General features: G+C 38.4%; 2 protein-coding genes across 10 annotated transcripts in view; one reads left to right on the top strand and one right to left on the bottom strand.

Annotated features, from left to right (window-relative positions):
* The window catches only part of ENTPD1 (ectonucleoside triphosphate diphosphohydrolase 1), a 221,107-nt gene that overhangs the window by 176,538 nt on the left and 27,541 nt on the right, over nucleotides 1–17,028 (bottom strand). For 4 of the 7 annotated variants that reach the window (XR_007513384.1, XM_049854630.1, XM_049854628.1 and 1 more), the window contains exons 1-2: nucleotides 15,823–16,203; nucleotides 5,792–5,916 (exon numbers count right to left, since the gene is read on the bottom strand). The exons of 1 other annotated variant lie outside the window; for it this stretch is intronic. Coding sequence is in view for 5 of the 6 variants with exons in the window: in XM_049854630.1 (XP_049710587.1) it covers nucleotides 5,792–5,873 (82 nt within the window). In the remaining variant the exon portion in view is untranslated. Of the gene's footprint in view, nucleotides 1–5,791; nucleotides 5,917–15,822; nucleotides 16,204–16,524; nucleotides 16,768–17,028 lie in introns of those variants that run through there. 2 more of the 7 variants (XM_049854624.1, XM_049854625.1) reach the window with 2 other exon arrangements.
* The window catches only part of TCTN3 (tectonic family member 3), a 28,251-nt gene continuing 27,478 nt past the window's right edge, over nucleotides 16,256–17,028 (top strand). For all 3 annotated transcript variants that reach the window (XM_049854623.1, XM_049854622.1, XM_049854621.1), the window contains exons 1-2: nucleotides 16,256–16,505; nucleotides 16,755–16,878. In XM_049854623.1, the coding sequence (XP_049710580.1) occupies nucleotides 16,256–16,505; nucleotides 16,755–16,878 (374 nt within the window). The remainder of the gene's footprint in view (nucleotides 16,506–16,754; nucleotides 16,879–17,028) is intronic.

The raw sequence follows: 17,028 nt of genomic DNA, 5'->3' as shown, positions 1-17,028 counted from the left end.
TATAGGGTCGCTGGGAGTTAGAAGCAACTCGATGGCAGTGGGGAAACAGGTTCTCTTGTGAAAAGTGTATGCTTACCATAAACTTTTTTTAAATAATACTTTGTGGCATTTTCAGTGAAAGTATATATAGCAAGTTAGGTTCTCATTTGATAATTTCTACATAAATTGTTCAGTGACATTAGTTACATTTTTCACAATGTGTCAACTGTCTCTTTAATTCCACTCTGGTTGTTCTGTTTCCAGTACTCTAGTTTCCCTGCACCTTCATCCTTGGTTTAGACTAATTGTTGACTTTTTGGTCTCAGATAGTTGGTTTTTTAATAGAGCACCATACTCACAGGTAATATCCTTTATCTGTGTGTCAATTTGTTATTCTGCTAAACGGTGACTTCAGGGGACAGTTTTGATTCAAGGTTTAAAGAGTATCTCAATGAGATAGTCTCAGGGAGTCCTCTAGTCTCAACTGGTCCAGTAAGTCTGGACTTTTTAAGAATTTTAGTTCTGTTCCACATTTTTCTTCTGCTCTATCAGGGTCCATCTATTGTGAGTCCCTTAGGGCCACTGCAAGGGAAACAAGTGCCCAGGGGCAATCTCTAAGTTGCAACTCCCTGAATTTCAAGATGAATAGACATTGATAGTAGGGACACATCAGTAGAAACGCCTTCCCCCGCTTCCAGCCAGGGATAAAAAACCAAAAACCAAACCCAGTGCCGTTGAGTCGACTCAACTCATAGCGACCCTATAGGACAGAGTAGAACTGCCCCATAGAGTTTCCAAGGAGTGCCTGGTGGATTCGAACTGCCAACTCTTTGGTTAGCAGCTGTAGAACTTAACCAGCCAGGGATAGATTACCCAATAAGCAAGGTATGCATGAGCTTACTTGTGCTTATTTACTAATCTGTACTATACAAAAATTTTCTTTTTATTTTTACTATACAATTTCACCTTTTTTTTTTTTTTTTTTACCACATCAAAGACAGAATGAAACCCATGTGAAATTACGCACCACAGATTACTAAGTAAACACAATTAAGTCCGTGTGTACCTTGTTGGAGCCCTGGTGACGTAGTGGTTAAGAACTCAGCTGCTAACCAAAAGATTGGCAGTTCAAATCCACCAGCCCCTCCTTGGAAATCCTGTGGGGCAGTTCTACTCTGTCCCATAGGATCACTGTAAGTCAGAATCTACTCAACGGCAATGGGTTTGGTTTTGGTTTTGGCACCTTGTTTACTGTAAACCTGTGCATACCCTGCTTACTAGTTAATCTGCCCGTGTCCAGAGGCCTCAGTCCGGTGCCTTTCATATTTGTGGCACCTTAGAATGTCATTCTGGGCCTCATCTGGCGCCCCCCTGGACTTGTGCCCAGGGGCAAGAGTCCCCCTCCACCCCCTGCCCCCACTACACCTCTGTGTCTACTGTGCTTAGAGGACACCAGGCCGTACCGGGTTAACAGAAACTGCTCGGTGCCCCCTCCACCCCCCACTTCAAGCAGTGCCCAGGGCACATCCTATACCTGCCACACCTTAAATACGCCTCTGGTCAACACCATCTAGTTCTTAGGTCTCAGGGTTATCAAACTTTTAATAACACAAGCAATTCATCAGAACACACTACAACAGTTTGAAAGTAACGGGTGATTTTTTTCATGTCCAGTGGGATATTTCACTCAATTTCTAATTTTTTGTTGTGATTGTTAGATTTCTAAGTTCATTGCATTGTGGTAAGTAAAAAGGACTGTGTAGTCTTTGCTTTGCTTCTATTCACCGAGATATCCTTTGTGACCTAATAGATGGTTAATTTTTGTGGACGTTCCATGCATATTTGAAAAGAACAAGTATTTTCTGTTGATTGGGTTCAAGTCCTTCACCACATATATTAGATCAAGCTTGTTTTACTCCTTTATTTGAATCTTTTTTTCCTAGTTATTTTTTTAATCTGTTCAGGTATGAAAGAGCCATGATAAAGGCTCCCACTCTTTGATGGTAGATTTGTCAATTTTATTATTTCCATAAGTTATTTGCTTTTTTATTTCAAAGCAATATCTTCAAATCCACAAGAATTCATGAATTTTGTATCTTCCAGGTAGGCTGTAACTTTTTCAAGATGAAATCTCTGTCTTTGCCCTTCTAATGCTATTCATTTTGAGTTCTAATTTGATCGTCATTACTGTTGCTACACCTGTTTCCTGGTTACTGGCATTTTCCTTGTAAAATCTCTTTCTATTCCTTCATTTTCAAACCTTCAATGTTGTTAAGCTTTAGGTGTGTCTCTTGTCTAGAGACTAAAGCTGGAGTTTCAAATATTCAATCTTAAAGAATTTATCTTTTAATAGAGAAATTAAACTTATTTGTATTTATTATAATTATTTATATAAATTTATTATTTTGTACATGTTATACAATTTGTGGGAGTCATTAGCATATTTTTATTGTTCCACTTTTCTTTTCTAATGAATTAGACACACCCTGTTTCTATTCTTTTAGCTGTAAATTTTTTATTAGAAAAAAATGACAAACATACACAGAAGTAGAGAGAAGAAGACAGTGATCCCTCATATTCCTGTCACCCAGATTCAACAATTATTAACATTTGCCACATTAGCTTTATCTAGTGCTCTTGTCTTTTCCTTTGCTGGAGTATTTTAATGCAAATCTTAGAAATGTCACTCATCCCTACAAATTCTGGCCTTAAATCTTTATCACACATTAAAACATGCATTTTATCAATGTCTAGAACTCATTGTGATGGGAGACAATGCTATGTGTTCACAAAACACCATTTCATCTTCTCCGTGGGCAGAAGGAAAACTACATTTTCCAGCCTTCCCTACAATTAGGTGGTATTAAGTGACTGAATTCTGGGTTATGAAATATGGGCAAAAGGGATATTCACCATTTCAGACCCCTAAAACTTCTAAAAATATCCTCCATCTCTCTTGTCCCACATCTTGCCTCCCAGCCAGATCTGGAGGATTTGGTGGCTTTTTCCAAGATTCTAATGGAGGCACTAAAGGAACCCTGGTTGTGCAGTGGTTACAGCATTTGGCTGCTAAACAAAAGGTCGGCAGTTCAAACCCACCAGCTACCCCGCAGGAGAAAGATGAGACAGTCTGCTTCTGTAAAGATTTACAGAGAGAAAGCTAAATTAATACAGGGTAAGAAAAGCAACATAGTTCAAGAGAGAGTATAAATAGCCCAGATTCTGGATTTGGGGTCTTGGGTCCAATTTATGAACTGAGGGCAGGGCTGGCTTCATGTTGTATGGTCCTGCTCTCAGAACAGTCTCGCACTTGGTTAAAAGCTCTGCTGTTGCTGTCTTGAAATCTTTAACAATTTTACCTTTGAACTTGGGTTTTGTAAGTAAAGCTTGATGGAAAAATGAAGCATGCAAATGAGCAGAGGAGAGAGCACATGCATCTGTCCTGCAGAGTCTTGCTGCCTCATTTGCATATAGCATTTGAATTGCTTTGCAGCTTCCATAACATGCTTAATTTTACTCACTTGGAGTCTTGCTGAACTCCCATGCATCATGGATCTACCAGAATTCTGCGTTCATGTTCTACATCAACTCGTCTATAACTGAGTAAGAGTGCTGATCCATGCTTTCTGTTGGAACCAAAACTTGTTTTGAATACAGAAAGATGGCAACGGCAGTCTAACAAACACAAATGACCACAGAACCCTACACTTACCATTTTCTTACTCATGTTACTTTCCTGTATTAGTCAACCACTTATACCGAAAATGATGACATACAAGAAGCTGGAAAGATAGGGGAACCCCTAGTTCCTTTTCCCTTCAGTCCTTCCTTACTCCCTAGGAAGCCAAATGAAAAGGGTATCTACAGAATTTGTGTGTATCCAGAAGCGAAATAAGAACAGTTTTGTGCAGCATCTACAGTGTTCTGGTTAGAATGAAATTCATATGCATGTATAAGTTATGAAATTCTGGTGATTCTGAATACAAGTTAAATGCTCTTATATTTGCATTTAAAATTAGCATTGCACAATGTAAAGGTGAACAGTAAAATTCATGCTAATAATTAAACATTTCATTTTTTTTTTTTTACTTAGAATGACAATTACCCCTATTATTCTTGTGATAATGTTAAAAGAAAAAAAAAATACAGCCTTGGAAACGCTATGGGGCAAATCTACTCTGTCCTATAGAGTTGCTATAAGTCAGAATCAACTCAATGGCAATAGGTTTTAGTGGAGCCACTAGGTGTAAAGAATCTAAGTCCCTAAGGGACTTCACGCAGCCAATTCTCATATCAACCCTCACTGAATTGTGTTGTGATATGAGTGCGAAAAACCTTTCCTGAGATTTTGAGTCTTGCCTGTTACAGCACATGACATGAGTCATATTATTACACTCTATATCCATATTCTCTCCATTAATAAGGAAAAAAAAAACTTTATCAACATGATTAGATTCATCTTCAAGTGGTATTGTTTTCTCAGCTCATGGCTGCTTTTTCTATCCCACAGTTTCTTCTTGAAATTTTTTTGTACTGTGGGAGAAGTAGAGATTGGAAGACATACTTAGTAATTCATTAATACAGGTTTATGGTTGATAAAATTTGGATGTATGAATGTTTTAAAGTGTGTTTATTTAGCAATTACCTTGAATAATAGTTTTACTGGGTACATAATTCTAGTCTCAAATCATTTTCCTTTAGAACTTTGAAGATATTATTTCACTTATTATTCACATCTAGCATTGGTGATTTGACATTTGCTGTCAATTTCATTCTCATTCCTTTAATATTCTAGGTTTCTTTTTTCTCTAGAAAATTTTAAGATCTCTCTTTACCATTAATATTACTAATACCTTACAATATCCCTGTCACTTGTCTAAGGAGCCCTGAGGGCACAATGGTCAAGCACTCAACTGCTAACTAAAAGGTTGGCAGTTCCAACGCACCCAGCACCTCCATGACAGAAGACCTGACAATCTGCTCCCATAAAGATTACAGCCTGGAAAACCCTATGAGGCAGTTCTATTCTGTCACATGGAGTCACTATGAATTGAAAACTGACTCAACAGTACTTAACAGACATCAATACCATCTGATGTCTGCATAAGCCTATTTTACATTAACTCTGCTTATTAGCCAGTGAATCTTTTCATTCTTTCATGTAGTAAATTAGTTTCCCATTCAATAATTCATACACAAATTGTTCTGTGACATTGGTTGCAAGCCCCACTATGCATCAGTACTCTCCCCATTGCCACCCTGGGTTCCCTGTTTCTACTCATCTAGTTTCCCTGCCCCTTCCTGCCTTCTCATCTTTGGTTTTGGGCAAATGCTGCCCCTGGGCCTCTTATAGTTGATTGTTCTAATGACCACCTTCCTCATGGGTGTTACTATTTATTTTATAGGCCTGTCTATTATTTGGCTAAAAAGTGATCTCTGGGAGTGGCTTCAGTTCCACGTTAGAATGGTGTCTTTTTGTTCTATAGACTGAATATGTCCTTATATTTATTTTCTGGAACTTTAAACAAAAAAATTTTTTTCTAAATCAGCAATTATATTTTTCCTTTCAAGAGTTCTCTCTTAATCTCTGTTCCTTTGCCAAGGCATTCTGCTCATTTCATTAATGCCTTCTCAAATATCTCTGAGGAGACTATATAGTATATCAATTTCTACAAAGAATTTTATTTTTTTGGCCTGAGGGAAAATATCTAACTTCAGGTTATTTTGAGCGCAAATGCAAAATATTCTTATACGGTATTTCAAATAGTCTCCTTATTTTCAGTCAACTTCAGCCTTCTACCCTCTGTCTTACCAGGAATTGTAAGCCCGAAATCCCTCTGGTTTTCTTCTGGATAAGTCAGCTGCCTCCTTCGCTTTGGATCCCATCCATGCATTTCCTAGGTTGCCGCTTGTTCAGTCAATGCTCTTCCTAAGTTTCTTCAAAAATGAATTGAAAATTTTCATCAGTTGATGGTCAACCCACCAGCTCCCCAAGCCAAGTTCTTTTTGGTTTTGTGGATTTAAGCATTTTAGTATTTTAATGTCATTTTAATAAACTTTTAGAAGGAAAAGAGTCAAATGTACATCTTCCACCATCTTTAATTATAATTCCTAGATGATTTCTTTTTAATATATGCACTATTCTCTTGTATCTCTCTAGTGATGCAATTATATTTGTTCCGAACTCTTGTTCTATTAACTCGTTTCATCAAGTGTTAACTCTTCTTGAATTTTACATACCTCTCTCACTTGCTGGGTTGTTTTGTTTTTCCACATGTGTGTGATTCTTGATTGTATATTCACATTTGTCACTGAGATTCCCTGTTAGGCTGTGCATGTGTTAAATCTGTTTACTGCATCCTGACTCCAGGATTTGTGGGAGGAGGGGGCAGTGGGATATGTAGCTTGATAAGGTGTGTTAGTACCTGTCTTCTAGATTTGGGGACTCCCTCTTCCGCCCGGATGTCACCAGCCATCCAGAGCACTGTCCTCAATTTTTGGAGAAATGCCCACATGGACTACCCCACCCCCAACTTTGGAACAGATGCTCTGCTTCCCACTACATGCACAAGGTTGAGGGGCTCTCCCTACACTAATACTTCCATCAGTAACTTATACAGTTGTCCCAATGCCCTAGGGTGATCCCCATGTCTTTTTTCTATATGCTTGGAGCACCCCAAGAGCCACTGTGGGAGTGTAAGGCCTCTGTTACACAACATTTGTATATCTTTTAATCCAACCTCAACTGCCTCCTTTCAAAATTTTTTATAATGCTCAATCCTCTGAGAGAACCCACTTTTTCAACATCAAGGTATATGCATCCATACAAATGAGTGTGCATATTCATCTTTTCCCTGTAATTTTTAGAGATAGGAAAGGGGGGAGGAGTGAGTAGAAGACAGAACTTGTTTTCAGTCTGCCATCTTGATTCAATCTCCTGGCTAAATTTCCAAGCACATCTTGAACTCTTTTAACCCCAATCACAGACAGCTGCTGGTATCATATGATCTAATTTGTAACTCTCCTGCTTTTAAGATGATGTCACCTTAAACCATCTCAATTTAAGACTTGGTCCCCATGTTAAAACTGGCATCTGCGTGACATATGTGAATAAATTTCATTCTCCTTCCTCCTCAAAAATATCTTTCAGCTTTTAATATTCAATCTCAAAAGAACTGAGGATTCCATATTACAATGATTCCTACAAACATATAACAGCAGCAATACAAATCATCTTCTTGTTTAACTATAACAAACCACAGAAAGTAAAAATTTTAAATATTCTAAAAAAAATTGTAAAGTGATAAAATTCAAAAATAAGAAAAAGTGCTCAGAAAAATCTTGAAACATTACTGGCTTATCACTCAATCCTGAAATGTTTTCAATCAACCCACCCTTTTGCCAAGGCTAATAAAGAATAACTTATTACTGAGTTACCACTGATTTATAGTTTCAGTTTCAATTCTAAATCTTGAAATCTAAAATAGTCTTTTATTAGCTGTACAATAGAAATTTTATACAAAGAAATGCAATCCTGAAATAATGTAAACTATAACTATTCATAAGCATTAAATCTAAAGAGTGCAAAGAAACAATTTTTGATTCATTTAAAAATAACTAATGCACATCTACTATGTTCTAGGCATAGTCCTAGGAAGAGGACACATTGTTTAGATACAAATTACTCGCTACTAAATGAATATTTTTACCAGAAGGTAAATGTTTAAAGCAAAATTTTAAAGGGAAATGACCAAGAGATTTTATCATACAATGCCTTAAAAAAAAAAATCCCAGAGTTGAGCTTTAGGAATGAAATGAATGTGGAGGGCAAGGGGAATAAACAGGAGAAAAAGATAACGTTAGAGGAAAAGGACTATGAGGGAAAGTGCAAGGATACCACAAGTGAACAACAACAGTATGAGAGCTTGGAGGGTGAAAATGTTTTTTCTCCCCAACAATTTATTTTGAAGAATTTCAAATACAGGCAGTCTTTGCTTTGCACAGTTCTCATATGCATGACTTTCAGTTACCATAGTTTAGTTAACTAAAACCCCACTGCCGTCAAGTTGATTCCAACTCATAGCGACCCTATAGGACAGAGTAGAACTGCCCCATAGAGTTTCCAAGGAGTGCCTGGTGGATTCGAAATGCTGTCCTTTTGATTAGCAGCTGTAGCACTTAACCGCTATGCCACCAGGGTTTCCTAACTAAAACTAGTCCCCCAAAAACATGAGTCAAATTTCAGCTATGACAGCGTATTAACTGTAATTGCACAAAATACAAACTTTGGTTCTAACTCTCCAGACCACAAATCGCTATGTAAATAACTGTTGTGTATCGTTATCAATGACCAATCCTGGCACTTTTTTTTTTGATGTTTGTCAGTGATTGGTCACTAAACATTTGTTATTTAGTTCACCCAAAGACAGCAAAGCACGTAGTTATACTCTCTCCATGTCTCCCAGCAATAAAGAGATACTGCAGGCAAAATAATTTAACTTTTAAAATACTACTACTGTTGGAAAACTATAAATATATTCTTGCTCCCCTTTTTCCTCTGAACTTCTTTAAATCACATAAAATTACATACATAATAATATATAACAATGTATCACTGTGTTTGCAACATCAACAGATTTAACATGTTTAACAAGTATATCACCAAAAGAAGGAAAAGAGAGCTGTATAGAAGTAATATTTCTGTATCTCACTAGAAATGAGTTAGTATAAATCTGAAGCTGATTCTGAAAAAGCAAAAATGTATATGGTAATCCCTAGAGCTATATAGTGAAAAAATCCTTAAATTAAAGTCTACATTAGAACATATTCACTTAATGCAAAAAAAAAAAAAAAAAAGCCATAAAGGAGGAATACCAAACCAAACCCACTGCTGTCAAGTTGACTCCGACTCATAGTGACCCTGTAGGACAGAATAGAACTGCCCCATGGGGTTTCCAAGGAGTGGCTCGTAGATTTGAACTGCTGCCCTTTTGGTTAGCAGCTGAACGCTTAACTACTGTGTCACCAGGGCTCCAAAGGAGGAATAAAACCCAAACCAAGTCTGTTGCCATCAAGTCAATTCCAACTCACAGCAACCCTACAGGACAGAGTAGAACTGCCCTATAGGGTTTCCAAGGAGCAGCTGGTGGATTTGAACTGCCGATTTTTGGTTAGCAACCAAGCTCTTAAGCACTGCACCACCAAGGCCCCAAAGGAAGAACAGAGGAACAAAAAAAGACATGAGACATAAAGAAAACTGCCGGGGGCCAGCCTCAGCAATGAACAGGGTTACCAGAGGAGGGGTAGAGTTCGGCGAAAAAGAATGAGAGGTAGTATGTCTTATATTTTCATTTTGCAGAAAAAGAAGCCTGCTCTTTATTTTTTACATGGTCTTTTATATCATAAGCTTACAAAAGCATAACATCGCATGATCAGTAAAGGGGCAGTACAAGATATAATCATAAACATCATTTCCCAGAGACATAATTTTCCAAGTGACACATAGTACAGTTCCGCATATGCACACAAGTACAATGAGTTTTTGTTTAATTGAAGAGAATATTTTGTTGATTTTTACACAAAGTAACAATTGACTTCATACTGCTTTACACTTATGCTTAATCTTGCAATACCTTCCACAGTTTTTATAATAATTAATCTTTTTGCAAAACCATTGCCACATAGGCTTTGTCCATTTTGTCCAGGGTGGCCAAATTCTTGTAGTCCAGCCACTTTAGGTTACGTCATATTGTCCGCGATTATGCCAAGGACAATTAGCCCAATCTCTACACCCAAAGACCAGTCAAGCGCAGCAGTGAGCGGGGTAGACGAGAAGGTTGACCTGTAATTGGCTGAGAAATTGGCTGAGAGAACTCACTGCCTTTTGTTTTTCCACTTTTATGGGGTCATGTGTGGGTGGTGGTTTAATCACAAAAAGGGCCTTGGTAAATACCAGGATTCCACCATCCTGTTTTTGTTTTCCATAGTTGAGCTATTTGTTTTTTCCCCTAAGACAACTTCATGTTGATCCCCAAGTAATACACGGGCTGTCCCTACCCGGGATTTCACCAGGGGATTATGAGTAGGACGCCCCCCTCCAAAGGTGCCTAAATCTATAATGGAATTTTATGCTTATACATTCTGCTATACACAGGCTGAAAATGAAACAGAAACATAACACAGATGACAGAGATATTCCTGACTTTTCAGGAATTCTTCGATGTTTATGCTAGGGGCAGTGGGTGCAGAGGGGCCGCCCTTGCAGCCTGGCTCTTCCTGACTTTTCAGGGATTCTTTGATGTTTATGCTGGGGGCAGTGGGTGCAGAGGGGCCGCCCTTGCAGCCTGGCTCCTCCTGACTTTTCAGGGATTCTTTGATGTTTATGCTGGGGGCAGTGGGTGCAGAGGGGCCGCCCTTGCAGCCTGGCTCCCAGCAGAAAACAAAAAGTAAAATGGCAGATGCAAATTCAACTATATCCATAATAATATTAAATGTGAATGGTTTAAACAATCCAATCAAAAGGCAGAGTTTTCAGACTGAATGAAAAATCAAGATCCAATTATATGCTGTCTACAGAAGACAGACTTTATATTCAATTATAGAAATAGATTGAAAGTCAAGGATAGAAAAAGATACATTGTGCAAACAGCAAACACAAGAAAGTGAATGGCTATACTAATATGGGACAAAATAGACTTCAAAACAAAATGTTACTAGAAATAAAGAGTTTAAAGAGTGATATTTTATAATGATAAAAGTGTCAATCTATCAGAAGACATAACAATTATAATTATAAATGCATAGAATAACAGAACACCAAAATGTGTAAAGCAAATTTAGAAAATTAAGGGAGAAATAAGGAATTCAACAATTACAGTTGGAGACTTCAATACTCATTTTCAATAACCATGCAGAATACTGACAAGAAAACAGAATGCTTGAACATAAGCCAAGCAGATCTACCAGACATGTATACAACACTCTACACAACAAGAGGAGAATACACACAAGGGCACATGGAACATTCTTCAGGATACACCATGTACTATGCCATAAAACAAGCTTCAATAAATTTAAAAGGATAGAAATAATACCAAGTATGTTCTATGACCACATGGAATAAAATCAGAAATGAGTAACAAAGAAATTTGGAAACTCATAAATATGTGAGAATTAACAATACACTCCCACATGACCAACACATCAAAGGAGAAATCACACGGAAAATAAGAATTCATGACAATGAAGATACAAAATACCAAAAATTATGGTATATAGCCATAGCAGTGCTCAGAGGGAAAGTTACAGCTGTAAATGACTATGTTAAAAAAGAACCACTATTATTAAAAAAAAAAAAAAAACTCAAGAAAAGGTTTATACACAGAAAAAAACATGTTTGATGGCTATGAGGGAGGAGGAAAGGGGGAGTGAAATCACTAACTAAATAACAAACAGCTGTTAACCTTGGTGAAGGGAAAGACAATACACAATATTGGGGAAGTCAGCACAACCTGACCAAGGCAAAGTCACGGAAGCTTCTTAGACACATCTAAACACCTTGAGGGACCAAGATACTGGGGCTAGGCTGAGGGCTGGGACCATAGTATCAGGGTACACCTAGCTCAATTGGCATAACATAGTTCATAAAGAAAATGTTTTACATTCTACTTTGCTAAATAGGTTCTGGTGTCTTAAAGGTTCATGAGCAGCCATCTAAGATACATCTGTTGGTCTCATTCTGTCTGGAGCAAGAATGAAAAAAAACAAAAGACACAAGGAAAATATTTGTCCAAAGGACTAATGAACCACATGAACCACAGCCTCCCCCAACCTGGGCCCAGGAGAACTAGATGGTGCCCGGGCTACCATCACCAACCGCTCTGACAGGGATCACAACAGAGGGTCCCAGACAGAGCAGGAGAAAAATGTAGAAAAAAATCAAATTCAGAAAAAAAGACCAGGCTTACTGGTCTGACAGAGACTAGAGAAACCCCAGGGGTACAGCCCCCGGACACACTGCTAACTCAGAAGTGAAGCTACTTCCGAAAGTTCACTTTTCAGCCAAAGATGAACCCAGTGCCGTTGAGTGGATTCCAACTTGTAGTGACCCTATAGGAACGAGTAGAGACAGACCTATAAAACAAACGATAACACACTAGAGGAACATACTTATTAGTTCAGTAAAGTATAAGAGACCAAATGAGCAATGCCTGCCCAAAGGTAAAGACAGGAAGGCAGAAAGGGACAGGAAAACTGGTGAAGGGACTCAAGGAACCCAGGGTAGAAATGGAAGAGTGCAGGGATTGCAACCAATGTCACAAAACAATTTGCATATAAATTTTTTAATGGAAACTAATTTGCACTGTAAACTTTCACCTAAGGCACAGTAAAATTAAACAAAAGAAAAAGAAAAATCTCAAATCAATAAACTAGCTTCCCACCTTAAGACACTGGAAAAAGAAGAGCAAATGAAATATAAAGCAAGCAGACGAAAGGAAAACTCATGATTAGAGTGGAAATAATGAAATAGAGAATTAAAAAAAAAATTAGAGAAGATCAATGAAACCGAAACCTGGTTATTTGAAAATATCTCCCAAAATAGAAAACTTGAGCTAGATTGACAAAAAAAGAGAGAAGACTCAAATTACTAAAATCAGAAATGAAAGAGCAGACATTATTACTGCCCTTACAGAAATAAAATGAATTATAAGAAAATCCTATGAATAACTGTATCCAATAAATTAGATAACTTGAATGAAATGAAGAAATTCCTAAAAAGACACAAACCACTGAAAATGACTCAAGAAGAAACAATCAATCTGAACAGATTCTAACAAGTACACAGATTGAATTCTTAATAACAAACACGGTACCCACAAAGAAAAGGCCAAGCTCAGATGGCTTAATTGCTGAATTCTATGAGTCAGAATCGACTCGACGGCACCGGGTGGGTATCAAACATTTAAAGAATAATTAATATCAATTCTTCATAAACTCTTCCAAAAATGGAAGATGAGGGAATAATTTCAAACTTATTTTATGAGGCCAATACTTGATGCTAAAACCTGGAAAGGTAGCTGCAATACTGGGCTCAAACACAGCAACCATTGTGAGGATGGTATAGGACCAGGCAATGTTTCTTTGTCTTATACATAGGGTCACTGTCATGGATTGAATTGTGTTCCCCAAAATATGTGTATCAATTTGGCTGGGCTACAAGTCCCAGTATTGAGTGACTGTCCACCATGTTGTCACCTGATGTGATTTTCCTTTGTGTTGTAAATTCTATCACTATGATGTTCATGAGATGGATTAGCAGCAGTTATGTTGATGAGATCAACAAGATTAGATTGTGTTTTAAGCCAATCTCTTTTGAGACATAAAAGAGAGAATAGAGCAGGGAGATAGAGGGACCTCATACCACTAAGAAAGCAGAGCTAGGAGCAGAGTGCCTCCTTCAGACCTGGAGTTCCTGCACCAAGAAGCTCCTAGTCAAGGGAAGATTAATGAGAAGGACCTTCCTCCAAAGCTGATGGAGAGAGAAAGCCTTCCTCTGGAGCTGATGCCCTGAATTCAGATTTCTAGCCTACCAGACTGTGAGAAAATAGATTTCTCTTTGTTAAAACCATCCACTTGTGGTATTTCTTTTATAGCAGCACGAGATAACTAAAACAGTTGCTATGAGTCAGAACCAACTCAATGGCACCTAACAATAACAACAACACAACAGAACCAGAGGAAGACATCATGAGAAAAGAAACCTACAGATCAATACCTCTTATGAATATAGACGCAAAAATCCTCACCAAAATACTAGCAGGCTCAGCAACATACAAAAAGAACTATGCATCATGACAAAGTAAGATTTATTCCAGTAATACAAGGCTGGTTTAATATCTGAAAATTAGTGTAATATACATATCAATAAAATAAAAAACAAAAATCATATGATCATCTCAATACATACATAAAAAGCATTTGACAAAATCAACACCCCTTCATGATTAAAAAAAAAAAAACCTGAATGAACTGGGAATAGAAGGGAACTTCCTCAACCTGATAAAGGGCATCTATTAAACACACATAGACACACACGAACACACACACAGAAAGACTGGATGTTTCCCCCTAAGATTCTGGAACAAGACAAGGGTGTCCACTCTTATATTCAACATTGCACAAGGAGTTCTAGTCAGGACATTTAGGCAAGAAAAATAAATAAAAAAACACCCAGGCTGGAAAGTAAGAAGCAAAACTATCTCTCTTAACAGATGACATGATCTTGTATAAAGAAAATCCTAAGAAATTCACTAAAAACTACTATAATTAATAAGCAAATCCAGCAAAGTTGTATAATACAAGATCAATATGCAAAAATCTATTTTATTTATATACATTTGCAATGAACAATTTGGAAAATGAAATTAAGAAAACAATTCCATTTACAATAGCATCAAATCAAATCAAATACTTGGGAACAATTTAACAAAGCGTAAAACTTTTGATGTGATGCTATAAAATCTATAAATCAAAGAAGAGTTAAATAAATGGAAAAACATCCTATGTTCATGGGTCAGAAGACTGATTGTTAAAATGGCAATAATCTCTAAATTGATCTACAGGTTCAATGTAATCCCTATCAGAATCCCAGCTGGCTCTCCAGTAGAAATTGACAAGTTGAATCTAAAAATACTGTGGAACTGCCAGGGAGCCAGAATAGTTAAAAGAATCTTGATTAAGAAGAACAAAGTTAGAGGACTCATATTTCCCAATTTCAAAACTTGATACAAAGCAACAGTATGGTAATCAAGACAGTGGAATACTGGCATAAAGATAGACATATAAAGCAATGGAATTGAATTGAGAGTCTAGAAATAAACTCATGTGTCTAAGGTCAAATGATTTTCAACAAGGTGAAAAAATAATTCAGCAGGGAAACAAATGGTGCTGGGACAACTGGATTTCCCAATGCAAAAGAATGAAGTTGGACTCTTACACTATATATACAAAAATTAACTCAAAATGGATCAAAGATATAGATTCAAAACTCTTGGAAGAAAACAGGATAAATTTTCATGACCTTGGATTTCACAATAGATTCTTAATTATGACACCAACAAGCAACAAAAGAAAAAAATTAACTGAACTTCCATCAAAATTAAAACTTTTGTGCTTCAAATTCAAAGTACACTATGAATAAAATAAAAAGACAATCCATAAAATGTGAGAAAATATTTACAAATCACATATCTGATAAGAGACTTTTATCTAGCGTATGTAAAGAACTCTTACTGCTCAACAACAAAAAGACAAGCCAATTAAAAGTGGACAAAGGACTTAAATGTTTTTCCAAAGAAGGAATACAAGTGACCAATAAGCACACGTAAATATGCTTCACATCATTAGACATTAGGGAAATGCAAATTAAAATCACAGTGAGATCCCACTTCACACCCATCAGGATGACGAGTATCAAAAAGTCTCCTAAGTTTTCCTTTCTATCCTTGGCGATTTCCGTTCCTGCATCTTATTTTGTCTTCATTGCCTAGAAAATTTCTCTTTACTCTTTCCTTCCCATGCCATGGTGTTGTTAACCAATGTCATATAACAATGTGTGTACTGTTTGATAAGAAACTAGTTTGTTCTGTAAATCTTCATCTAAAGTACAATTAAAAAAAAAACTCAAAGAAAAGAAATTTCAAGAGCTGAACATTCTTTTTAAGGTGCTTTCAAAAAATACCATAATTAAACGTTTTTTTTCTTCTTCTTTTTGAAGTAAGTGACTGACCGTCAGTGTATTTTCTTCCCTGGGACCATTATCCTTCCACAGAAATGGTTTCTTACCCTTTTTATACGGGATGAAAAAGATTCAATCCTAGCTTCGGCCGCTGGGGGTTTCCACTCTCTTAAGGCAGAGCTCAGTCCTCTAAAGCCACAAAGCCTGCGCGGGATTCCCCTGGACTCTTCCGTTCGCCGAACTCCTACTGTCATCTAGCGGACAGAAGGTGAAAGGGCTCCTTAGCCAGGTTGGCGGTTGCCAGACGACCGAGACGGCGGCCCGGCTGGCCTAAGTAGGAGGGCGCAGACCAGGTCGCCGAAAGGTCTGTGAGAATCCTGTTTTCTATTGGCTGAAGAGCTGTCAGCAATCACGATGAACCAACGAGCCGGTGCATCTGGATGACGTCAGACGTTATGCGACTCCTCCCACCCACGCTCTAGCAACGCGTCTGGCGACGGCCGACAGTCGCGTTGGACCCTCGAGGGTCTCGACTGTCCCATGTGCGCCCCGCGACTCGTGCTACTGCTCTTCCTGATGTTCCCTGAGAGCGCCTGGCCTCAGCCCTCTTTTTCCCCGTCAGGGGTAGTGCCCACCCCTTCGGACCTGGGGCCAAGTACGCTGGGTGGGACCCTCCAGTCCTCCTCCGAGGGCACTGAAACCCCCCGGGCGTTGCCTGGAATCTCCACCGCGGGCCCTACTGCCGTGACCCCTTCGGTGCCTGGGAATAGGACAATGGACCTCTTCCCAGGTAAGGAGAAAGTACTGACCTCTCAGACTTAAAATTCTCTGAAGAAAGTTAAATTGCCACTAAATGGGGAGCGCTGGGGCTGTCGGATGGGGCGGTTCTACTCTGTCCTATAGGGTCGCTATGAGTCGGAATCGACTCGACGGCATTGGGTGGTGGTTTTGGGGGGCTGTCAGAAGAGGGAAGATTCACACTTGGAAGAATTTAGGGATCCTCATCTCACTCGCTCTGCTTTATGTTTTACTTTCGTAGTCTTGCCGGTCTGTGTCTGTGACTTGACTCCTGGTGCCTGTGATATAAATTGTTGCTGCGACAGGGACTGCTATCTTCTCCATCCGAGGACAGTTTTCTCCTTCTGCCTTCCTGGAAGCGTAAGGTGAGTTGCAGTGCTCAGGTCGTTTCATCATAAAGGGAATTGGAGTTCTGGAATAGGTAATATTTGGAAATGGGAAGAGTTAGCCTTCGTCCGTTCCCCGCCCCCCCCCCCCCCCCCGCCCCCATGCCTTTGCCTTACTCTATGATCACC

The sequence above is a fragment of the Elephas maximus genome, chromosome 16 (genome assembly GCF_024166365.1).
Source record: "Elephas maximus indicus isolate mEleMax1 chromosome 16, mEleMax1 primary haplotype, whole genome shotgun sequence".
Taxonomy (NCBI): Eukaryota; Metazoa; Chordata; class Mammalia; order Proboscidea; family Elephantidae; genus Elephas; species Elephas maximus.
Note: the sequence above shows the minus strand (reverse complement) of the source record. Positions and strands in the feature narration are given on the sequence as shown.